The following is a 25585-nucleotide window of genomic DNA, read 5'->3' as shown; positions in this document are numbered from 1 at the left end:
GATTACGATCGCTGCAAACACAGAAAGTAGAAGGTGCAGCAGCAGCAGCAGTAGCGAGTCGGGGTGACCTTAGTGCCTCGCTTTTGCACTGCCGGCTGAATCCGCTGCCGGTGCGTTTGCTCGTGTCGTTTCTGCTGGTGTATCTCCCTAAACAGCGCTTGTACAGGTGTAGACTGTTTTGAGTGCTTTGCATGCATAACTAGAACTCGGTGCAAATTTTAATGCTCAGGAGACGGGCAAAATGAAATGAATTCCTAAGTGGCGAAGGCTGTAGGCAAAATGAATGTGAACATTTTGATGGGCACTGACGTGGTTTTGCAGCTGCTCTGGTGTTTTCGCTTGAATTCTCGTGTGTGACAGATTTTTTTTTTTTTTTTGTCGACTTTGTGGCGCGTTTTATCTGGCCGCTTAAGGGGACACGTGGGTCTTGAAAAAATTTTTCTTATTATTCGTTTGAATTGAATGAACCTTTATAGACTTATTCAGTTTCTTCTGCAGATACCAAATCTTTAAGTAGATTTTCGATAGCTGCATGAGAACAAAAGATATAAATTTTTGTAATACACAATTAACATATTTCTTATGGGGCTTTTTGGCAATGTCGCCATGTCAAACACAAGAACAAAGTATATATCCATATTGCCAGAGAGTGAAACATGAGTGAAAAATTTCCGCCTTATATTGTTTACAATCATCATGAATTACAATTTGGTGAACAACATATAGAAGAAAATAAATACAGTCGAACCCCGCTACAACAAAATTGACGGGGCATGGAAAAAATTTCGTTGAAGCGCAAATTTCGTTCTAGTGAAACCGAAAAATTATATATATATATATCTGAGCTGAGCTGCAAAACAAACGAACGTTTATTCTCAAAATTCAAAAAAATGTCCACTGCTTTCTATTCTTTCCCAGCAGCGTCACGACTTGATTCTCACCCATACATAGCGAGGCCATGGGGAAAAGCATGCTGAAACAACGGCTAAAACCGCTTTCTTGAACGAACAAAACAGTTGCATTAACACGTTAGCACCAGCAGCTGTCCGCCGCCAAACGTATTGACGACGCCGAGATGGGGGCTGGGTATTGTGGAGCAGCGACTTTTGCATTATTCTATGCCATTCTTATGATCCATTACTCGCGGCTAGCTGATGTTGTTGATCATGCGGATGAACAGCGGATGATCATGCGGATCATGCGGATGATCATGCACTCAGCAGCTGCGAGAAGGAAACCATGGACTGAGCGACTCATTGCCATCGCTATCGAGCAATGGCGGTGCCCATGCTTGCTGAACAGCGATGGTATAGCGGCGGTTTCTGGTGGTGCCGACGCGTTTTAGACTTCCTTGTCACATTTTCAGGCGCTGAAAATGTATCTAAACGTTAAAGATCTGGTTTACTGCATAGTAGTAAGTATCTGAGCCTGGAATTGCATCGTAAAATTTCGTTGAAGCAAAGAAAAAGTGTTTGTTGCGGCGGCAATACTTGTGCATTGACTCCTATGTACTGCAGGTGAGAAATCGTGAATTTTTCATTGTAGCGGAAATTTCGTTGAAGCGGTGTTCGTTGTAGCGGAGTTAGACTGTAGCATCGCCGGCTAGATCTATTCAATACGAACACATTGGTATCAAACTTGTTATTGTGAGTCAATAAAAACATGTCAAAATGCCCCATAAGGCTGCGTGTTACATCTAAAATCATGAAACTGAGATAAATGCATTTGAAGTTTTAGTTTTTCATAAATTGATGTGGAATTAAAACAAAACTGTGTAAATGGCATCATTATGTAGCTTTGCCTTTCAGGAACAAGATAATGCCATATATGTTACAACAATGTCACAGGAACCATGCAAAATTTGCTGTATTAGCATGCATAGTCCTTGAAAATAGTGTGAGAAAGCTGCTACCAAACACTTCACCGTTGTATTTCAGTTTGTATGTGTACACTGTGCCTAAAAATGACATGATTATGTGGTCTGTGCTGTCGCTATTTGCACCTAGGTCAGAGTCGCAAAAATAAAAAAATGGGGAAAAAAATATTTAATTCTCACAATGACAACGGCTTGAATCTACACTTTACAGCTGGCCAGAAATGTAGGTAGTGTTTACTGTTGGCTTGTGCCTATTCACGAGCTTGTTTTTCATGGCAATCCTGGCTACATAGTCTTGATTGTGTATCTAATTGACTTTATTGATGAATCGCCAGTCACCCTCAGTAAAGCAAATCGCTCATCTCGCATACCGCGCGCTGAGCATGCCATCACGAGTTGAACACTAAAGTCCTCTTTTCTATGCTCCTTAGACACTGTCTTTGCAGTCGGTGCAAATCATAAGTCCGACAAGGTAATTAAACACGCTCAAATGTACAATCGAGAATTCCGTTCCACTGTCACGGAAGTTTTCTGTGTGGACGCCGAGAAGTTCTAATTTTCGTTCATTTTTTGACTTGACGCCAAGTGCCTTTTCGGCCACACTTGCTGCACGCTGGCTATTTTCTTCAGCCAATAAGAAAACGTTATCGACGCGTTTCGATAACACTCGAGGCCTGGGTTGACAAAATATACACACTGCACGTGCTAAGTTGTGCTTTTGTACACAAACCGCCAACCGACGATCCCCGATGCGTTCCGCGGCAGCACTCGAGGCATGGCTGAACGAGGCACACGCGCTCAATGTAGCGGGCTGCGGCGCTGTATTTGATGCGTCAACAGGCGATTCCGCAATTATGATGAGTTCCGGGCTGGCATTCGAGGCACCCACGCTGGATGCAGCTGCGTGTTCAATTCGTCCAGTGGCTATTGCGGGACAGGCCTCGCCGAATTTGGTTGCACATTCTATAGTCGCCATCGTTTTTGTCGAATACGCGGCGTGTAGTTTTCTTCAGGCGAATGTCTCTGGACATTTAAGCAGCTCAAAACTCGAAGTAGTTCAAACGTGGTAGTGAAGTTGCGAACATGAACGTCGCGGAGCAGCTGAAATCTCAAGCCGAGCGAGTGCGCGATCACAATGCGAGAGATCACGGCGGACCAATAGGAGGCCAGCCTGCAGGGCGAGCGCGCACTTTGACCAATCACCTGCGCGCAAGCGACTTTTGGAAAGGGAGTGGTAGCGTCACTCTCGCTGCACTGGTGCCATTTTGAAGATAGAGAAAAGATGCACAAAGAAAGCAGCTTCAAAATGACACCAAGATGGCAACGCCCGGTCGCCGCGCTCAGAAGTTACGAGCGCGCGAACTTCGAACATAATTAGCCAATTTTAGGTCATTTCGCCTGCACTTAGACATGTAAACCACCGTTTCTTAAAATATTTCTAGATTGAATACAGCTTTCAAATTTCGCCAGGAGATTATTAAATGTTTGAATTTCGTGATACTGCACTATTTCAAAAATTCAAATTTTTTTTATTTGTGATTTTTCGCCATTTCAAAACCCGCGTCTCCCCTTAAGCGGTGAAGCGAGTGAATTTTTCAACAAGTTTTGCCACTTTCTCTCCCTTTGATGCCAAGTGTGAACATGCTTTAAGTGCCAGCAGCATGATTGAGGAAACTACAGCACTTTGTTCAAAAGAACATCATAGACTCTTTTTCAGCAAAATGTAGTTGACCCCAATAAAGTTGTTGTTCACCTTCATGATCAGCTTCAACTTGTTTTTGGTTTATACAAATTCAGGATGATCAGAATATTTTGCACGCTCCCTTCGAATTCGTATCATCGAGATTGTAATGTATTAATTTGAGAGTAGGTGCTCAGAAATACAGACGTCCCAAAAATAAGTTTTGCGAAAAAAATCTTTTTTTTTTTTTTTTGCCATTTCTGGTCATTCCAAGACCCACGTATCCCTTTAAATGAGATCAGTGCCTGGTAGGTAGCTTAGACACAAGAATTCTGGCACATTTAAAAACGGTTCCTTGTGGGCAGTAATATCAAGAACTTCATAATAGTTTGTAGAAACAGCCCTCAAAAAAGCCTGCGTGACTAAACAAGTCAGCTTGTAAAATTGATGCTTGAGATATGTAGTTGTATGAGATATGTAGTTGTAGTAGAATGTGTAGGTGAGACCGTGAGACATATGTTCCGAGCCGTAATTTCACGACTCGTAGTTTGAGGCCATTTTTACCGTCTGCAGGTGGAATCCCCAACCAGGCAGCCAAGAGGTCAGACTGCAGGATCTGCTGCCTCCGCTGCTGCAAACGAGTTTGTTGAGTTACAGTTGCGGTCCCTGTCGCTGCACCAGGAACTGGTGATGAGTCATCTGCGTCAGGTGCTGGAGACCAACCAGAATGTGTTGAGGGAGCTGCGCGACAGCCACCAGTCTGTTCTGGCCGAAGTTAAACAGCAGCAAATTGCGCTGGAGCAGCTCTCGGTGAGTGGCCTTGCACCCCAAGGCTAGGTTTTTCTCACTATGACATATGGCAGCGCACACTAGGTGCACAATAAACTTGCACACAAAGGGACGACACAAGTGCTGGGATTTTTCTCTGCTCTTCTGGAGCTTGCATTTATAAATTCATGGTGTGTAGAATGACGATCCTTCCTGCCACCTGTCTGTGGCCAGAAACCTTCGTAAAAGTTTTGGAAGCTGTTATACATCTACGACTGAAACCCTCAAATTATTGGCACAGCTTTCTCGCGTGCCCTGTATCACTATTCACACCTTTCAATCACTTGTAACAATCCAACGATTCCCATTAGAGGTTATGGGAAGAGGGCCGTTCAAGTCTATCCCAACGACTTCGAAAGGCAAAGCGAGACAAGGAAGAGGTTGCATGAGGCCAGAGGGAGCTGTGGTGGGTCGCTTGCGGCTCTGACAGTGTGCTCATGAGGCAACATACTTGGCAATGGCTGAAGAGAGGCCAGGCCAGATGTAGCGACTTCGTATCTTCTCGTACGTTTTGTGGTAGCCGCAATGACTAGCGGTGGGATCACTGTGAAATGTTTGAAGAACCCGACGTTGCAATGGAAGGAACAGAAGTGCCTTCCAAGCGTGCTATAATAGAACGGCAGTAAGGGTCGAAGCGTTGATGCGACACAAGGACCGATGGGCTGCCAGATCTTGGACAACTGACCACTTAGATGGGTAAAGCAGTTTTGGGGAGAAGTGGCGATTGTGAGTTATCATGGCTGGGCAGTGGATAACGAGAGAGAGCATCAGCGTCTTGACGCTTTTTTCCAGGCCTGTAGGCGATATCGAAATCGTATTCATGTAAGCGAAGCACAAAGCGACCAAGGCGATACGATGAGTTCTTTAGCGACGAAAGCCAGCACTGTGCGTTATGGTCAGTGATGACTGTAAAGTGGCGGCTGTGGAGGTATGGGCGAAATTTTTGTACGGCCCAAACAGTGGCAAGGCACTCTTTTTTTTTGTTATTGTATCAGTATATGACTGGCATTGGTGACGACTCGTTCACAGTGGCGAGGTTACGTTGTAGAAGAAAGGCAACGAATTTTTGGATTTAATTATTTTCTTGTAAGATGCAACTTTAGTATAATGAGGTTATATTTGTTATAAAGGTTATTCCTAACACTGTATCTATTGCAAGAATATTTTTATTTACTTCTTTATAACCGATACTTTGTTATGTTCGTGTTCGTTACATTGAGCTTTCAGTGTATATTCCTTTGCCGAAATAGCCTTCACTGCACACTGTTTTTATTACATAATTGAGCAACAGCTCATATTTAAGTGCATGTATCAATGGGAAAGTCCTTTCTTTATGCAGAAAAAAGTCGATGACATCGCCACAAAGGCAGCGACTGCTGCCACAGCATCTCGTGCACAGCGACAGCGAGATGAGGCAGATTATGTGGAGGAGTACACAACAGCCTACGAAACAGACTTTGATCCATATACAGAGTACTCGCACTTAGAGGCTGCAGCCGTTAGTGGAGCTGCTTCTACACTGGTGGCAGCTGGGCCACCCCACGCGATGGCACCGCCACCACCGGCACCACTCGGATACCCGCCGCAGTTTCGTGGTGCCCCTTATGCGAGCTATCCTCCACCACCACCACCACATCTGGGCTATCCGCTGGCTCCGCCACCACCACCACTGGCAAGACCCTTGCCGCCACCTTTGGCTCCACCCCAGCAATTTTTCTCGCCACAGGTGGCTGCAGCAGCTGCTGCAGTCCCAACTCCTGGTCTCTGCTTGGCTGAGGGACAGGTGAGTGTTTACTGTTTAGCTGTGTGACCGTTGACTCTTGAGTGCTCTCCACCGCTCTCAGGCCTCGTTCCATTTATAGGGGCTATGTCTTGTTGGAAAGACTCCAGTTCAGCCAAATCTGGACAACTAAATTTTCAGATGTGAAAAACAGCTAAGGCAGCTTCTCACCAGTGCTGCCAAACCCAAAGGAAGTGTGGAGCTGTGAAGTCCTTCTTGCTTCTTTTTATTTATTGTTTCCTTTATTTTTCTCTCTATCAATCTTTCCCTTTCTCTCACTATATTACTCGCTTCCTTTTCTAACCCTTCTCTTTCATTCTTCGTTTGATTCTGTCTCTTCCTTTCTCTATGTCATACTTTCTTTTTCATCTCTTTTTGTGTTCATTTCTTTCTATTTTTCCTGTTTCTTCTTTTTCTTTTCTTTCTACCTCTTGCTCTGTACTTGTTCTCTCGCCCATCAAAGTTAGTGCCTTATGCCATGCTGGACAATCAGCGCATGTGTTATGAAAGCAAAGAAGTAGATGAAGAGGACAAAAAGCATGTGTCGTTTCAATATGATAACTTTCGTTTTCTACTAAAAGGGCTTCTTTGAGCTTAAACAGTTGTGGTGTCAAAATTTTCGTGTGGTTGCCTGCTACACCTGAAAAAAAATTTTAAAAAGTAATATTGCCGATGGATTTTAGCATCCATTGTGATGCATTGGACAGACAACTACCGTATTTACTCGCATAATTCTTGCACTTTTTTTTTTTTTTGCGGAAAACGATGCAAAGCTGGGGGTGTGAGAATTACGTGGGGAAAATTTTCCGCGAACACGTACAGAGTGAAAAACTAACAAAACAAAACAAAGTGGCCGCAAATCAGGATTCTCACGCCAGCAACTAACCGCTAGCTTTGTTAAGTACTAATTAAGACTTACCTAAACAATAAAACCACAGAGACACAAAAGGCGCAAGCAAATAGTCGAGAATTAGAATACCATACACAAAGATTGTGGGCGTTGCAGGTGTAGCGTTAGCGTTCTCCACCCAACAGGAGCCCGCAGAAGGTTAGCGTGCGACGTCAGAATTAGGCCGATGGTCATTTAAACACAGAATCGTCCGCAGTTGCCTTTCGACGAAATAAAGTTTACCATTTAGCCCAGTCTTAGGCTCACTTAAGGCCCAATGCGTCTTGGTGGCTTTCAGCTGCCGTTACCAGCAGCGAACACAAAACTCGTCGACTCCGAAGGGCCAACCGGCGGGCCCTGTCCGTTGTTTAGTGCATGATCAATCACTTTCAACTTGAAAGCAGCCCTGTAGCTTCCGTATGGGCCCATAGCGTAACAACTTCTTGAACACAAGAAACAGAACCTTGTCCAAAACATGCCGCAACGCGCACTTGCCACTTTGGCTTGCCTTGGATTGAATTGAGGCCCCGCACAATGATAGTACGCTGGAGGCTTAAGCGGTGGTGCCAGATGGCGTGTGCTATCATTATCAGTGGCTGGAACGAGCAGACGGCATTATTGCAGCGATTTTTGGGGGTGTGAGAATTATGCGAGTGCAATGATTATGCGGGTAAATACAGCAGGATGTGGGATGAGGGCTTTGTAAACATTCACCTAGAGAACTGTTCATTTCGTCGTGTGACCCCTCTGATTCTATCAAAGCAATAATTGGTGTCAGTTCACCACCTGTTGAGCACTGCCTAATCAATGTGCACCGAAATGGACAGTCCGATATCTCTCATGGCGACGTTGAACCTCACTTGCGTAACCAAGTTCTTCTTTCCTTCTGCCTGTTTTTTCCAGCCCCTACCTCAGTTTTCATTCGACATAAGCCAGCCACCTCCTTCAACTTCTGTTGCCAGCAGCACGCCCTCCCATGTGGCTAGTGGGGATGTTGGTCGTGTGTCGGCCTTCAGCCGTCTCTCCAAAGTGCCGCCACCATCTCAAGCTCCTGTGGGGCCGCCAGTCACCACCATAACCCCTGCGGCTCCTGCCTTGCCACCCAAGCCACCAAATGCTCCGCACGCCTTCCAGATTCCTCTGCCGGCCACTGGCTCTTCACCTGCATCAGTATCATTGCCTGGTGCCGTGCAAGGGTTTTCTCAGCCTTTCCCCTCTTTGGCTGCTGCGACACCCACTGCGTCCAAATCGGCAGCTGCTATGCCGCAACTGCACGGACTGCTCACAGGCTCTGTGCCATCGCTGGCTTCTGTGGCTCCTGAAAAGCAGGAACCAATGACCACCATTGGCACCAGGACTGCTGAAGCAAGTCCAGTTATTTCGGTGGGAAGCTCTTTCTTCTACGAGTGGTGTAGGAGGCAGGGTTTGGTAAACATGTTCTAGAGACTCTCACTAAACGGTAATCTGTTGAACGGAACTGCTGCCTAAATTGAACAACTCCAGAACTATTGGTTTCGTACTTCGATTCTCCACCCTTTTCATCTCTCAGTAAATGGAACTCTTGTTGAACGAAGCACATTTTTCTGCTCCCTTCAGGTTCCGTTTAAAGAGAGATTACTGTACATGCTAAGAGATCATCGGACCCAAGGGACGCTAAATTAACTGTAGGATAGGTTCCGCGTGTTTACTTTGAACACCGTCACAAACTATAATTGACAGCAGATGGCTGAAACTACTTATTTCAGTGTTAAAGACAGGAAATGAAAGATGGCTCACTTCTCCGAACCTGTTGCAGTAGTATCACAAGTCACCCTATGAGTGTTTTGTTGTTGTTGTAGTTGTTGTTGTTGTTGTTGTTGTTGTTGTTGTTAAATGCACCCGCTCCCTCGTTTCCCTGATCCTTTTTATTTATTTTTTAAATTATTGCTATGGCATTTTTGAACTCTTTGGGGTCACCTATTTCAAACAAGGATTACCCTAAATGCTTCATTTTAGAATGGCCATAAAGTGGCCAAGTATTTTTCATAAATATAGATGCATTGTTTAGTTATGAAAAATAAAATTCTAAATAAGAAATAAGCTTGTTTTATTGACTAAAGAGTATGTCCAGACCAGGAATTTAAAATAGGAATTTCGTTGTTAAAACTTGGGTAAGTTACAGGCAGTTAATATACAGAAGGAGGTTCCATAGTAAAAAGATTATATCGGGACCTCCTGTAGAAAGGCAGTTAAGGTATAATAAACACTTCATAGCAACAGTAGCTTAACATAGTGGCCAAGTGAAAAACAAAGCAGAAAAATATATAAGGAATCGCGCAAAATACCGTATTCACTCTCATGATAGGCGCCCCCCTTCCTCCTCCCCCCCCCCCAGTTTTGCTGCGAGAAATCAGATTTTTTTTATTTCCACGCATACTAGGAGCACCACGAACTTGACCATGGTCAGCAATCATGTACCGCATTTGCACGACCCTTTTACATTAACTGAAGCAGAGAAATATAAAAGAAAAAAGACCCGGGCAGCTCCGCGGGCTCGCCGAGTGAGGAAGAAGGGCGGTTGCTTGTGTGTCGGAGCAACCTTTGCACCGGAGCTGGCATGGCTCCGCCGGCTAGCTCGGCCATGCGCGCTCTGCATGAAACGTGCGATTGCGTCCTAGTCAAATGCACAGCGAGTTTTCTGTCTGAAAAAGCGTCGTCGTTATCGTGTTTGCTACGTCGTCAGCAAACTTTAAATCTTTTCGGCTTTCCGACACGAGCTTTCGCTTTTGACGGCACTACGTGGACTTTCACAAGGTTGGCAAACTTTTGTCGCCATTGATTTTCTGGCCGCGCACCTAAACATCGTACCACGCGCACTGCTCTTGGATCAGTTGCTTCGGTGCGATCTTTTCGACGCCAAATCTTTATGTTGTTGTGTACAAACTTCCCATGACAACAGGCTGAATTGTAGGCTAGCTAGGCCTAATCACGGTTGCTGCTTTTTGGTGGCGGTCACGGGTGATTAAAGTTGCGCTTTTGTGCGGAATCAATGTAATACTCGAGTGATGCTTCACGATTCGATTGTAATGTCTTGGATATTGAATGTGGGCCCGGGAAATCAAACGATCGGTACCGTTAAGTGCACGAAATTTCAGTCGTTAAGATGCACATAATCTAGACGGCCTGGAACGTAATTGGCGAACTTCAGCTATGTTGCTTTCTTTTTGTTTTTCTCCCCCCTTTCCCCACGTTCATTTGGTTGGCAATGCGAGTTTTTCTATGTTAATTTTTTTAAAATTTGAATGCACATCGCGTCTCTTGCCTCGATTCTCAGACTCGCCAGAATGCATGCTTGACTAGTGTAGCCTATGAAGAAGGTTGTTTTCGGTTGTAGTGCAGATATTCATGACTTTGGCGACGTACGTTATCAACAGTCTATGCTGTAGTGGGAAATAAAATTTTCGGAAATTTTATCCTGTGTAATAGGCACACCTCGAACTTGGAGCCGGATGATCTGGAAAAAAAGTGCACCTATTATCCGAATAAATATGGTAGTATGATTTTAACTTATCACTAGAGACCAGATTATAGGCGAATGCCTATTTGGTCCCTTGCGTTCCTATCATACCATTTTGATGCTTGAGCATGAATTAGAGATTTAGAAGGGCTTTTGTAGTGCCTATAAATGCCTATTTCAGGGGTTCGTGCCTATAAATGCCTATTTTTCAAGTCAGCACCTATATGAGCGTTATTTAAGCCTAAATTTTGTTTTCGAGCGCGGTTTGCAATCGTTATTCATGTAAAAGTCAACAATGTTAATTCCAAACAGTATGAGGTTCACCGAAGTCTTAGAGTTTTAGAAACTTCCGCAAAACAACCGCTAATCGCAGTGAAATGACACTCGCTGGCCACCATACGTGAGCAATTAGAGGAAGAGCAAGAGGAGTGCAAAATACGCTATTTCTCAGCCCTAAGTGCAAACAGCTTCTGCAGGGGAATGAGGAGAGAGAATTAAAAATAGAAATAAGAGTGGCATTTATGGCCGCGGCCGTAATCTACATATAGCTGTCCAGTGTCCTGAAGGAACTGAAGAACAGCAGCTTCTTCGGTGCATCTGCGGGGAGGGGCAGACTAATGACAGCTGTACCAGTATGAAAAATGAACTAGGATGGGAAGTGCTATCATCGCGCCGAATCAAACTGTGGTTAAAGCTCCTATGTCTAGCATTTCATGGTAAAAATTGCATTCGAAAATGATTGTACCTAAACAGTCCTCTTCGCGCATAGGCAATTTTCATATTCTAGAATATTGTATCATATCTAATTATTATAATAATTCGTTTTTTGTTAGTTTCATGGCTGAATGAAATGACATTAAAGAGAAGTGTGCTATATCAGTGAAGGCGTGTTCTCTTTGACATTGTAACCCATCTTCTGCAGCGCCTCCGCGTAAAAAATGTGATGTGCACGGGGCTTTTGTTTTGTTTATAATTTACTTCTTTAAGCTCCCCTTTCTAAGTGACATAAAAAGTGATAGTTAGACACTAGAAGTTTTTGGGTGCCCAATGAAAAGCGTTCTACCAAGGTTATTTTTCAAATTGGTTTGCTACGAGCCACAAAACTATGATGCGAAGGCGCAAGCTTGAATCCCTTGCCTCTCACCCCATGTAGCCATCGCGAGCCTAATTCCTTCCCTGCTCTCTTCGATATCGGGTGTGGAGAATCACATGATGCATATGCACCAAGAACATCATGCGTAAGCAAGGTCACGTGCACATGACGTGCTCCAGCCTATTCGTGCTCGTATGCCATCCACTTTGTGTCGTTTCGACATTCTCTGTTGTGGGTTACCCGTTTCTGTGAGATGGATCAGTCAGTGAGGTTACTTTTGGAGAGGCTAGGATGGATCATGTATACACAGCGATACACAACCTCACTCTGCTGAAACTACACCAAACACAAGCTAAGCGTTGTCAGGGTTGACGAAGGCACGGTGCAGGAACGACGAGAAAATGAGCGCAAAAGAAATGGGGTAGTAGCAGTAGAAATATATAATAGTAGAAGTTGTAGTGGTAGTATGTGCGAGTTACGTGACAAAACGACGATATGATTATGAAGGATGCCGTAGTGGAGGTATCAGAAAATTTTGACCTTCTGGAATATTTTAACATGCACAGACATCGCGCAGTATTCGCAGCTTTAAAGCATTGTAATAAATTACACAGTTTACACAGAGAGCTCAAATCAGGCTCTAAATTAATCACTCTTGGGACTTGGATGTGTTTGTAAAAAATTGTCAAAACCGTTTTACGGTCCCTTTAACGAGGCTTTATGGTAACGAGCATTGAACGTGTGTGTATGCATGCCCTGCTATGAACTTCATGCTACAGGTAGCATGTTAGTGCAATATCCTTTTCTCTGTCACCACATCTGTAATGTCGCCGCATCTGTACATAATTCTTTTATTTTTTGGACTTATTACTTCTCTATTAATGATTTGTAAAATGAGGATCTGTTGAACTTAATTAAATGTAAATTCTCTTACTCTGTGTGTTATTGAAAGACTGTACGTGCTCCAAACACAGAGGTAGCTGCTCCAAAAGCACATTTTGCCTGCTCAAATGGCTGCTAGTCACAATTATTCTTTGGAGTGCTTGCAACGGATTGGATTGCGAGACGGGAGACGGGCGTGGCAAAACTAACACACTTCATAAAAAGGACGAACCAAACTAACAGGCAGAATTCACGTTAAGCACTAAAAAATTAACCTAATAAAGCAGCCTATACAGTAGACCCTCAATAAACGGAACCTGAAGGGACCGGGAAAATGTGTTTTATTTAACAGAAATTCCGTTTACCAAGAGATGAACATGGGTACAGAATACAAGCACGAAACCAATCATTGCTTAGGCGATAGTTCCATTTAAGCACTAGTTTCGTTTAACAGATTTCCCTTTACTGAGAGTTTACTGTATATACGCCAGTCTGCTACAGACTGAAACCAAAACTAACTACAATATGTGTTAGAGCCAACTCTAGCCCTATCCAACATCTATGTAAGATGGCGTCTCTGTAATGAAATGTTCTTACAGTTCATCGAGTTGCCACGTCGACTCCGTGCCCTTGCCGTGTCGGCGGTTCTGTCGTCGACGTCCTCGTCCTCTTTCTCCGAACGAGCCACACGACCGCATTGCAATTTGGTTCCTGTCATTGTCGTCTTCTCTGGCTCTGTTAGGCTACGCCTAAATCGTCAATGGGGTCATGACTGTTGTGCGGGCTGCATCCGTTATGGCTAAAAGCGGAAGAGCTGTAGTAGGCCTACCAGGAACTTCGATGCAAGGTTGTGGGCTAACACCCCTTGTAAAGTTTTTTGCGCCTCATGGTGCTGGTGTCTAGCTCATAGACTGCATTTCGGGGTCACAACTACTGTGCGGAGGGGGGGCGTTGTGTTCGGAAGCATTTATTATCACCACCATCATCATCATGGTTAGTGCGTAGCCCTGGCAGTGCCGCCAGGCATCACTGCCGGTGCTACACACTAACCATGATGATGATGGTGGTGTCCAGGCAGCCTCTTTCGCCAACATCCTTCAGAACCAGGCAGCTCTACTGCTTCCGTCGCTGTAGCAATGCTGACCTTCCGACCTTCGCATTTTAAAGCTCCACAGCACAGTGCCAGCTCAAGTCGTGTGCCACGAGCCTTTTTCCGACCAATCTTGTACGTGAACGAGTTGTGTCTGCCCACCATCGGGGTTTCGCGCATTGCGCTGTATTCCAGCGCCCAGCACATTCCTTGTGCCTTCTTACTCATGACATTGGCCACTTTTATAGAGTTTTTTTTTTTAAAACTTCTCTTGTTCATTCTTTCTGTTATCTCGGCCTTTGTTGTTGTGTAGGTGTCATGACTTGTGGCCAATCGTGCACGGGTTGGCACGTCACCTTCCGTCGCCACATGTTTTCACTGATATTCACTTGCCACGATATCACACTATCACACACTTTCACCAGCACTCATGAAACACTACACGGACACACTCACAAAAACAACGGCACTGAGTACTCAACACTTAGTATTTCAAATATCTGTACAATTTCATATCTGAAGAACCCTACTCCACATAAAGTCATTAATCAGTTTACCTAAAACATCTTCCCCTTCATGCAACTTATATTCTTTCGGAAGAGCAGGCCCTTGTTTGGTACAACATGCTTAAACCTGTGTTTCTTTACATTCTGCATCTTTTTCAACTTCCTGCGCATATTCACTATCCACCGTCTTGAGCGCTCGCTCCAGCGGATCCTACTATTTCCATTCACTCGATGTCTCTCCAAAGCAGCTTTCCTAAGTTGCATCCTAACTTTCATGACCCTCTCTGCTTCTAAATTTTTGAAACCCACTTTATGCGTTTCCACAGCATGGTTTCCTTTTCGTCTTACTCGTCTGCTACCCGCAACCGTTCCCGCGTCCTGATAACTGCCTCGACTTTCTAATGCCTTTGGAGCTGTCTGCGTTGCCCCTACTTCACTGCGTTTAACACCATGCTTCTTAGGTGCTCCTTTAATCACACTCCTTTCTGGTTTCTCTCTGGCAATATCGCCATGCTTTTTTTTTCTCGATATGTGGGCTCATCAACGAAGTATTACGCCTTGCCTTTCTAATATCTGGAGGCGTCACATTCCCTTCTTCGTTCCCTCTTCTATACCACTGGCATACAGTTCCCTAACTTGTGCCTCATTATAACTATCTGCCGCATCTGAGCTAACTTTCTTCAGTTCATTGCTTGCGAACTTCATCTGACTTGCATTTCTTGCCTGCTCATTGCCTTTTGGCTCAACCGAATCTGAACTTTGTTGATCGGGCACTCTAACTCCCCTCTGTTAAACTTCGGTGGGACTTATCTCGTCTGATCTAATGCATCCTTTGGCTTGTGCTAATTGCAGTTTGCGCTTGAGTTCCAATTTTTTTCGCGCATAAGCTTCAAGCATTTCTGTAGGCTTTGCTTCGAGTTCAGCTTGTTTTGCCCCGAACTCCTATTTAAGCGTTATCTCTAATCTTCAATGAACTTTTAAGTCGTCCTGCTTACTGAGCTTTCGCTCCCTGATGACTCTCAGTATCTTCTTCCAATCCATCCTTGCAACCTCCAACGATAAAGTGACTGGGCCACACAAGGTAGAAATCCTGGCAGGCTCTCCAATTAATGTCTCGATTTTATCTCGGGAGCGCTTGCGAAGGGCTTGATTGAGAGAAAGACGCGAGTGGGAGGTAACACGGCAAACACATTTTAATATTAAACAAAATGGCAAACAGTAATCCGACACTCAGACTTCACTTCCAAAAAGAAACATGTACATACACAATAATTGGCTAAACAACAATACCGTAACTAACACTGATCTATGTCAAGTTCGTCCTAAGCGCTAATATCTTCCTAGCCAAGATGGCATCTTGGTAGCTACTCTCATGCGCTCTTGCAATATAGTAGAATATTCTTGCTGTTCCAATGGCACCCTCGGAGCTACGACGAAGTGGTATCGCCTCGCTGTCATTGTCGTTGGAACGCGTCCGCTTGACGTTCCACTCGTCGTCGTCTGCATTGCCGGCGTCCTGGTCTTATTTGTCATCTCTGGCCCTCTTGGTCCAACCCAACTCATTCATTCATAGCCTCATTGCTGACACACTCCGATGACTGGTGCGAGTCGCATTCGTTCTGGCTCGAAGTGGAAGAGCTGTAGTCCTCACAAGAACTGCCTTGCAAGGTTCCGGCAAGTCCGGGCATCCTCATTCAAGACCTCCAAGGTGGATGGCCACTTCCCGGGTTTCTTACGCCGACATCCTTCAAAACCGGGCGGCTCTACTGCTTCTGGCACTGTAGCGACGCTGACCTTCTGACATTCGTAGTTCGAAGCTTCACAGCTCATCCTTCGAGATTCTTCATTGGGTCGTGTATCACAAGCATTCTTGTCCGATCTCGTACATGAACGTGGCGCGTATGTGCACCATCGGGGGCTTCGCGCACGGGCGTCACATTTCAGTGCCCGGCACGTGCCTCGTTCCCTCTTACTTGTCACGCTGCTCCGAAATGCTGAAAAGCATTCCCACCACTGTAATCCCTGAAAAGCATTTCTGCCTGCTCCGAAGGGGCTTATGCTAGTAGCATGGTTGACATGAATACAGCAGAATCTAGAACAGGTTCTTTTTAATTATCACTGACACCAAATTTGGAAACTCGAGATGCTGGTGTTGTTTGATAGTCGTTCATGCAGGTACTTCTGACCGATAATTAATGAAATGACAAGTGTTGCCTATAAGATATTTTAATTCAGTTTTAAAGAAAGGGTGCGTGCTCATCCGAGTATTCAGGTCCGCTCGGCATTTTCTGTGGTTTGTAGACATGAGCCCCCTCATGAAGTTGCAAAGGTCAAGCAAGTTTGGGGTCAGAGGACATTTACGGGGTATGCACAATACCCCACCTGGCACCCAACGAGTACTATGGCTTGCCACTTCTCTTGCTCTGTTGTCAGCTGCCCTCAATGTGATTCTCGCTGCTTACGCGAGGGATGCTTTTCTTTTTTCTGAGGGGGACATGCTCAAAGCACCCACATTGTGTCATTCTTCACCGCCCGCGAGTCCCTCTATTTGAAAGCAGCAAGTTCAATGTCATTGAAGCTTGGGTGACCGTACCTAGTCTTAGGTGCTGCCTCACTGTGGGGCATTAGTTTTTCATGGTATTTGGCAAAAGTTTCATACAGATTCAAATTAGCCAATATTGTATATGCAGAAATATCTAATGTTTAATCTGTGTTTGTGTGACCACATTGTTGCGATAATACTAATTTGTTTTGTCTTTCCTTTTCCTTTTTATGTACACAACGTTTTTGTAACCATGCTACCTCATGTTATACCTTTGTTCTGTACCACTCCCCTCTGTAATGCCTCTGGCCCTGAGGGTATAATAAAATAAATAAATAAATAAATTCTATTCATGAGAGCATTTACGATACAATTTCAAAATTACCATATGCAAAGTTTCGAACTATTGTAAAAAAGTTACAAACGATATTTTTGCTGCCAAAGGTCCTTTATCTATGTTCAGTATATTCAAAATGTGTACATAATATTTTGGAGCTTGGATGATTCAGTCCAGGTTGAAATTATGCTTTATTTGCTGTATTTGTGTGGCGTTTTGCTGGTTTTTACAGTTGAGATTCAGGCATATGCCAGTTTTAAAAAGTCTTATATATACAGAATATTGCTATAATGATGCTAGCATTAATTTTTGGTGCATCGTTAATGCAACAGGCTAGGAATTTGCAGGCGCAGACACCGTCTCCTGCAGCACCACGCCGTCTACAACGAGCTAGTACTGGATCTGACGACTATGCTGAGGAAGTTGAAGTTGAAGGGAACTTCACACCTCTTATTCCACTGCCTGAGGAGGTGTCTGTCTACACTGGTGAGGAAAATGAAAAGGTACGTGACCACAGTCACATCAAACGGTCGCAAGGGTCACATTGAACTACTGCAGTTTGAATTTTGTTGTTGGAAATTCGGATGGCTATGCTGTATGCACAGTTAAAGTGAAAACAGAGTTGGAATGGTAGGTAGCACTGTTCCCTTTATATTAGGTACATTACGAATAATATTCTGGTAAAGTTATTTCCCAGTCATAGAAATAAATGTACTGTTTCTACTCAGGTTTATTATGATGCTAGTACCTTGCGAAAGTGTTTCATAGGCAATGGACTGTCAACTGCAGAATCTTCGCACTGTTCTTTGCAGGGAAAGCTAATCAGCTTGCCATGTTGTGATTGTGTTCACAGCGTAAATTCATTAAAAATTCTAGTCTTAACTGTTTAAGCATTCCAGTGTTCTGCTAGCCTCTGTTCCCCCCACCCCACTCCCCTTTTTTTTGTGGGACATCAGAGTGAAACTTCAAGCCAAAGTATTGCTGTATTAGAACAGTCCCACAATTGCTTTCTAATGGCTACAGTAAAATCTCGATAATACGATCATGGTTGATGCGAATTTTCCGTTGATACGGATTTTAAGGCTGTCTTGGATAGACTACATTATATAAAGTATGGCGTGATTCAGTGTTATATGAATGGTTTCCCCAGCTACTGCAGATAATATGAATGTGCTCTTGACCCCTACGCGCCAGCAGCGTAGCGCGGCTTGTCTGCGAGAGGAAGGCCCGTTCACTTTTGGCCTCGAAGGGAGTGAATGCGGCAAAACTCGCTGGAATTTTTCTGGCTTCAGGGGCCGGGAAAACATGCCACGAGGCCTCCGAAAAAAGAAAGAAAAAAAATCCAACACCATTTTTTTTTGTCACGCGACAGCATATAGCTTTTTTTGCCTCATGGCTTTAGCGACACTGGCGGCTCTAGCTCTCAAACCACTTGATGTAAGCAACCAGCCGGCTTTAGCGACACTGGCAGCTCTAGCTCTCAAAACACTTGATGTAAGCAACCAGCCTCTAATTCAACATGGTGGCAAATGCATCTTCGGTGGATTGCATCGCTGCTATCGCGAACTACCCGTGCAGCTTGTCAAAGCTCACGGTCTTGTCAAGGACTCGTTCATCGTAAGCCTGGTTTCGATTACGATTGCTGAGAACACCGGAAGTAGAAGAAGGTGCAGCAATAGAGAGTCGACGCACCCTAACGTGCCTCGCTTTTGCACAGCCGGCTGAATCAGTCGCCGCCGCTGTGTCTGCTTGTGTTGTTTCTGCTGATATATCTTCCGAGCCAACATCTGTAAAGGTGTAAATATTTCTTTTCAGTGCATCGCATGCATAAGTAGAGCTCAGTCCGAACTTCAATGCGCATGGAATGGGCAAAATGGAATGAATTCTCAAGCGGCGATGGTGGCGGCAGTGGCATGTACGACAGGCAGAACGAATGTGAACATTTTTCTATGTGCGCGGGCGCGGTTTTCAGGCCACTCTGTTTTTTTTTTTTTTTTTCGCTTGAATTCTCCAGGACTATTTTTTTTCTTCTTTTTTGCCTGGGTCAACTTTGCGGTGCAGTTTTCCGGCTGCTTTTGCTCCCTTAAATGCCCAGTGCGGATGCACCTTATAGCGCCAGCAGGATGAGTAAGGAAACCGTGGCACTTTATCGAAAAACTGTGAAGAAAGCAAAGTTCAAAAGAACATTATGCACATTTTTCATTAAGTAGTTGCCAATAAAGTCCTTGTTCATCATCAATATCAGCTTTAATTTGTTTTGGTTCATACGAATTCCTGATAATACGAACATTTTGCGTGTTCCCTTGAAATTCATATCATTGAGATTTATAGTATTTACTATGCCACAAGCTTACTAAAAAAAATTTGTTATTTTTCTCCCCACTAATGTTTAGCCCCATTTATTCAAGTTCTGTTTTCGATTCACAGGTTTGCTTTGAAGAAAGAGCCAAACTCTTCCGTTACGACGAGAAAGAGTGGAAGGAGCGTGGCATTGGAGTCGTCAAATTGCTTGAAAATAAAGAGGGCAAAGTACGCCTGTTGATGCGGCGAGAACAGGTAAGTGTTGTAGATTATTAAATCTCATAGGTATGCTGCTAATGCACCTAAAATTCAACAGCAATACAAAAAAAAAGGAAAGTTGGTTTCGCCGCAAAGAAAAAGCAATTAATGTTATGCAACAAATTGGAATATCACGCGAAGAACGGCAACTAGATCAGAATGTGTAGTGCACTGTTCAAGCACAAATGAGTACGAGAGAATACACACAGGATGAGCGTGAGCTAACTGCGTTCACAGCTCAACACTCAAATGTGCTGCTCAAACTCAAAGGATGCACAAAACGTACACGCGCAGGTATACACAGGATGAGCGCGTTCTAACTAGTGTCACAGTTGTTACTTCGCTCTGTGTGAAAAGCGCACTCTTTTCTCAAACAGAAAGACTGCAGCGAGCGAAGTGACCTTTGCGCACCTGCAGGTACAATGCCATCGTTCCAGCGAAAGCCCAAGACGTACAATTTTCTCTCACCAAGAGATAAGCACGCATGTGCATGAGCGACCACAGATCATAGGGCTAAGTATGCAAGCAGGCCCTCTGTGTCATCTCTGTGGAAAAGCTGAGAACGCTCTGATATTCCCCCCAAGATTGGGACACCGCCAGCGATAAATGGCGTATATAAATAGCTCGCCGTTACTACGACAAAGGATGTGCGCTTTTGTGACTCAAGGTGGGGGGGGGGGGGGGGGGCTAATGTCATGTGCTGCGAACCGAAAGGTCACCCATTCGATTCCGTGTGCTGGAAAATATTTTTCAGAATTTTCTTCGAGGCTTTATATAAATACATATACCGCATTTACTCTCGTAATCCTCGCACTCGCATAATTCTCGCACCCCCCACATCGCCCAACAAAAATACGTTTTTTTTTTCCCTCGAGTAATTATCGCACCCCCGAAAATTGCCGCAATAATGTCGTCTGCTTGTTGCAGCCGTTGATGATAATAGCGTGCGCAATCTCTTAAGCATCAAGCGTATTATTATTGCACAGAGCTATAATCCAATCCAAGCCAAAGCGGCAAGTGGACATTGAGGCGTGTTTTGTATGTTGTGTCGGTAATCTTGTGATGTTATGAAGTGATACTGAAGCAACACGGCTGCTTTCAAGTTGACAGTGATTGATCATGTACCAAAATACGGCAACAGGGCCGCCGGTAGGCCCTTCAAAGTCGATGAGTTTTGTGTTCGCTATTGGTGACGGCAGCTGAAAGCCACCAAGAAGCGTTGGGCCTGCCGTGTGCCTAAGACTGAAATCAATGGTAAACTTTATTTCTTCAGAAGGAAACTGCGAACGATTCTGTTAAATAGCCATCAGCCCAATACTGACATCCTACGCTTACCTTTTGAGGACTCCTGTCTTGTTTAGCCATCAGCGCAATACTGACATCCTACGCTTACCTTTTGAGGGCTCCTGTCTTGTTTAGCTTCTACATTACCTTCTTATTACCTGGAAAAGTCAGTTCTGTACTCTTGCACGCAAGAGAATGCTGAGAAGTGGGCACTTTAATGGAATAAGACACAGTGAAGGAAGACAACACCTGTCCAGCAGTGTTTTATTTGTCCTAAAAGCTTATTCATCAATGAAACAGCATGTGAAATCTTCCTGTTGTTCTTCCCTTTACAATTTTTGTTGCAGTGTTTGAAGAGGTTTTTATACAATGAGAACATGTATTGGTAACTTAGATATATGAAACGTCTGAGTATTGGTTGGCTGCCTAAGTTGAAAGATAAATGACAATGTTTTTGTCAGTGTGTGCCTGCAGTTCAACTTGTTTCTGTTTATTGCATTTACTTCTTGTATTCAGTCGATGTAAATGTTAGAGAAAGGTGGTTCATATACCCGCATCACAGCAGTGTTGTTGGGGCAAGGTGGCCATAGAAAAAAAAAAAAAAAGGTAGAGAGACATCTTTTTCACAGTGGGACCATATTTTCTTGTAGGTAATGTACTACGAGGAACTGACCAATTGCAGTAGACTTGTCAGTAAACGGGAGTTGCTTAAATGGAACTGCTGTTGAAATGGAACTAGTACTTCTGGCGAGATTGGTTTTGTACTTGTATTCTGTACATTTCTGGATTAAATAGTCAACTTCGCACCAAAACCACAACCACACAGAAAAAGCAAACACAGACAGCATGGGCGCTCGTCCTGTCTCTGTGTTTTCTTCTGTCTGGTTGCGATTTTGGCGCGAAGTTGACTATCGTATTTACTCGCATAATCCTCGCACCTTTTTTTTTTCTTTTTTGGCGGAAAACCATTGCAAAGTTGGGGGGTGCGAAAATTACGCGAGGAAAAATTCTATGAAAACATACAGAGCGAAAAAGAAAATGAAGTGGCCGCAAATTGGTATTCTCACACCAGCAACTAACAGCAGGCTTTGAGAAGCACTAATTAAAACTTCCCTCAACAATAAAAGCACCGGTTCAACACAAGGCATGATTTATTTGAGACACAAAAAGTGTAAGCAAATAGTCGAGAATCAGAATACCATACGCAAAGCTTGTGGGCATTGCGGGCGTACTGGTAGCGTTCTTCGCTCAACAGGAGCCCTCAAAAGGTAAGTGTAGGACGTCAGTATTGCGCTGATGGCTATTTAACAAAATTGTCCCCAGTTTCCTTCTGAAGAAATAAAGTTTACCGTCAATCACTGTTCAGGCTCACGGCAGGCCCACCGCGTCTTGGTGGATTTCAGATGCCGTAACCAGTAGCGAACACAAAACTCATAGACTCCGAAGCTCTGTTGCTGTTGTTTAGTGCATGATCTATCACTTCAACTTGAAAGTAGCCGTGTAGCTTCGGTATCGCTCCATAACGTGACAAGAATACCGACACAACATACAAAACACGCCGTAACGTACACTTGCCATTATTGCGGCAGTTTTCGGGGCTGCGATGATTACTCGAGGAAACAAAGAAATCGTATTTTTGTTGGGCAATGGGGGGGGTGCGAGAATTATGCGAGTGCGAGGATTACGCAAGTAAATACGGTATTTAATTCAGACATGTACCAACTAGCGTAACAGCGAGTTCTGCTGGAGTATAATTCTGAATCTTTATCTCTCAGTAAATGCAACTCCTGTTAAAGAGAACATATTTTCCTGTTTTTTTTTTCCGGGTTCTGTTTTTAACAGTAGTCTACTCTATATGCTATGCACTAATTAATTTCCTTCAATTTTCTTTCTTTTTTTTTTTTTCAGGTGTTAAAGGTCTGTGCGAACCATTACATTCACTCGGGAATGACATTAACACCAATGCCAAAGAAGGACACTGCTTGGATATGGGATGCCCAAGATTTTGCAGATAGCGAGGCACGCCCCCAAAAGTTTTGCATCCGTTTCAAAACACCAGAAATAGCAGCACAATTCAAGGAAGCCTTTGACCAAGCAGTGAACAAGTCCAAACAGGCTGTGGCATCATGTTCCCCAGCTGCCTCCACTGCAGCAAGTGCAGCAGCCACTTTGTCTATGTCTCCATCACCCCTTAGAGCCTTTACGATCACGGCACCTTCCAAGTTTGAATCGTCATCAGCCACCACGCATCCAACGTTTGTGATATCAACACCAGGCTTTGGCACTTCCAAATCGGTAGTGATGCCTCCGGTGTTTGGATCTGGAACAGCCACAACAGGGGCACCTACAGTGTCAATCAGTTCGGCATTTGCCGCTTCCGCTCCAGCGGCTACGACTACAGCAACTTTTTCCTCGTCTCCATCAAGCCTTGGTGGCCTCCAAGCAATGGGGGCACCGCATGCGTTTGGATCAGGTGTAGGTGGCGCAGTGACGTCTACCTTGTCATTCGGCAGTCCTGTAACTTCGATTGTGGCATCAGGCTCTCCGCCAACAAGCCTACCTCACTTGCCAGCGACAGGTTTTGGCAAGATGTTTCATCCAAAACCAGGGGCCTGGGCGTGTCACACATGCTATGTGAGCAATGATGCCAACAAACTCACATGTGCAGCGTGCGACTCGCCAAAGCCAGGTAGTGAGAAATCAAAGACTGCAGACTTGCCTGTGGCAGCACAACAGCAAACACCAAGACCCGATGTGGCTGCTTTTAGCTCCTTTGGCAATTCTTCGGTGCAAACTTTTGGCTCACAGGCAGTGCAGCAAGCACAGCCAACATCTGTATTCAAGTTCGGTGTCCCTGTGCCTGAGCAGAAGCCAAGCACTCCTGTCACTTCAGCTGCTGATGGAACAGCTCCTTCAGCAAAGAATGTCTTTGGCGGATTTACATTTTCTGGCCCACCAAAAGTGAAAGAGCTTCCAAAGGAAGAAGCGAAACCCGCGGCCTCAGCAGCAGCAGCATTAAAGGAGTCTCCAAAGCCAAGCCCTTTTGCTGGCTTTTCGTTCAAGAGCCCACCAGCTGCAGCAAAAAAAGATGAACAAGGGACTGCTAGCGCTACACAGTCATTTTTAGCTGGTGCCCGTTCAGAAATTAGTAAGCTGAGCACAACACCAGCCAAGCAAGCTCAGGTGACGCCTTCTCTACCTCAACCGCAGGTCACATCTCCCCTGGCAAAGCCATCACCTCCAACTTCAAGTGGGACTAGGCATCGAGCAGACTCTCTTCGAAGCCCTGGCGAAGTACCAGAGGACTTTGTCCCCAGTGCCGAGTTTGAGCCAGTGGTCTCTTTACCAGAGCTTGTGGAGGTCAAAACGGGTGAAGAGGATGAAGAGGTTCTGTTTTGTGAACGAGCCAAGCTGTTCCGATTTGATGCAGAAACCAAGCAGTGGAAGGAGCGTGGTATTGGCGAGCTGAAGATCCTTTGCCACCCTGAGACACAGGTGTGCCGTGTGCTAATGCGCAGAGACCAGGTGCTCAAGCTTTGTGCCAATCACAGGATTCTGCCAGAGATGAAATTGGGCCCACTGTCAACTAATGATCGTGCATGGTCTTGGTTTGCCAACGATTACAGCGAGGGGCAACTCTGCAAGGAAAATCTTGCAGCACGCTTCAAGACGAAAGAACAAGCCGATTTCTTCAAGCAGGTATTTGAGAGCTGTAGAGACAATGCCCACACTACAACACCCCTCAAAGAAAGCAAAAGGGAAGAAGAGAGGGATAAAATCGAAGAGCAGTCGGCTGACAGTAAGCAGTCGAAGCCAGCAGCTGATGTGCCTCTCTCTATGTTGAATCAGTTCAAGCCAAAGCCAGGCGCTTGGAACTGCGATGTTTGCTATGTATCAAATCCAGCTGACAAAACATTGTGTCTGGCCTGTGAGACCCGGAGGCCTGGATCAGAGAACGTAGAGGTAGGTGAATGTTCCTAAACTTGCTCCCTCAAACTTAAATTTTTTTGCTGTGCTTAAAAGACTGGCATAGTAGTTCTCATGAATATGCACATTTGATATAAGAAAAGTGCTTGCTTACGAAGTCAAGAAAGCGCTGCAGGGCAGCAGCATGAGAAGAGGCAAAAGAGCAACGTTCCTGAACAAATAAGTCAGCACTATATGTGTTAATGTAATGTTCATCTTTGCCTGAATGTAAGAAACAAATTGAGGGTATTATTTCACAGAGCATGCTAAAAAGACCACAATAATAGTGAGGTTAAAAAACCTTGGCAGCAAGATTGCTTTCTCATATTTATGATTAGCCAAATTTAGCATAGATGTGTATTTTCATATAGTGAATTTGGGAATTTCGCTCAAGTTTTTGTTCATTTATTTTACATTAAAGGTTGAAAAAATAATTTTTTCATATGTTAGATCTTTCAACGTTGGTAGATGTCAGATTCAAGCAGTAGAAAGTTAATGCAGTGCCATTAGGCCTATGCTAAGTATGTGCCGAATGGGGCCTCTACTGTAATATGCAGTTCTTGCATTTGTGAACGCTAGTACAGTCGATCCTGCGTATATATCGAATTCGTAGCGTATCGCAAAATAGTTCAATATATCGATAACTCGAAATACAAAATATGCACATTTAAGGCCTAAATTAAAGCATTTTGGGCCTCCAAAATTGTTACGAGCACTAACATAACGATTCGCTCACGGAATACTAAACAGCAAGGTGTGAACTGCAAATTACCTTA

The 25585-nt window shown here is 44.4% G+C and overlaps 1 protein-coding gene across 3 annotated transcripts in view; it reads left to right on the top strand.

The window, feature by feature from the left end:
* Window positions 1-25585, top strand: part of LOC119166796 (E3 SUMO-protein ligase RanBP2-like) — a 136687-nt gene that overhangs the window by 54210 nt on the left and 56892 nt on the right. For all 3 annotated transcript variants that reach the window (XM_075891469.1, XM_075891471.1, XM_075891468.1), the window contains exons 20-25: window positions 4131-4367; window positions 5725-6168; window positions 7958-8437; window positions 17348-17503; window positions 19428-19556; window positions 22752-24806. In XM_075891469.1, coding sequence (XP_075747584.1) covers window positions 4131-4367; window positions 5725-6168; window positions 7958-8437; window positions 17348-17503; window positions 19428-19556; window positions 22752-24806 — 3501 coding nt within the window. The remainder of the gene's footprint in view (window positions 1-4130; window positions 4368-5724; window positions 6169-7957; window positions 8438-17347; window positions 17504-19427; window positions 19557-22751; window positions 24807-25585) is intronic.

This window comes from Rhipicephalus microplus, chromosome 1 (genome assembly GCF_043290135.1).
Source record: "Rhipicephalus microplus isolate Deutch F79 chromosome 1, USDA_Rmic, whole genome shotgun sequence".
In the NCBI taxonomy this organism is placed as follows: domain Eukaryota; kingdom Metazoa; phylum Arthropoda; class Arachnida; order Ixodida; family Ixodidae; genus Rhipicephalus; species Rhipicephalus microplus.
The sequence above is the reverse complement of the archived record's forward strand: the minus strand, read 5'-3'. Positions and strand labels throughout refer to the sequence as shown.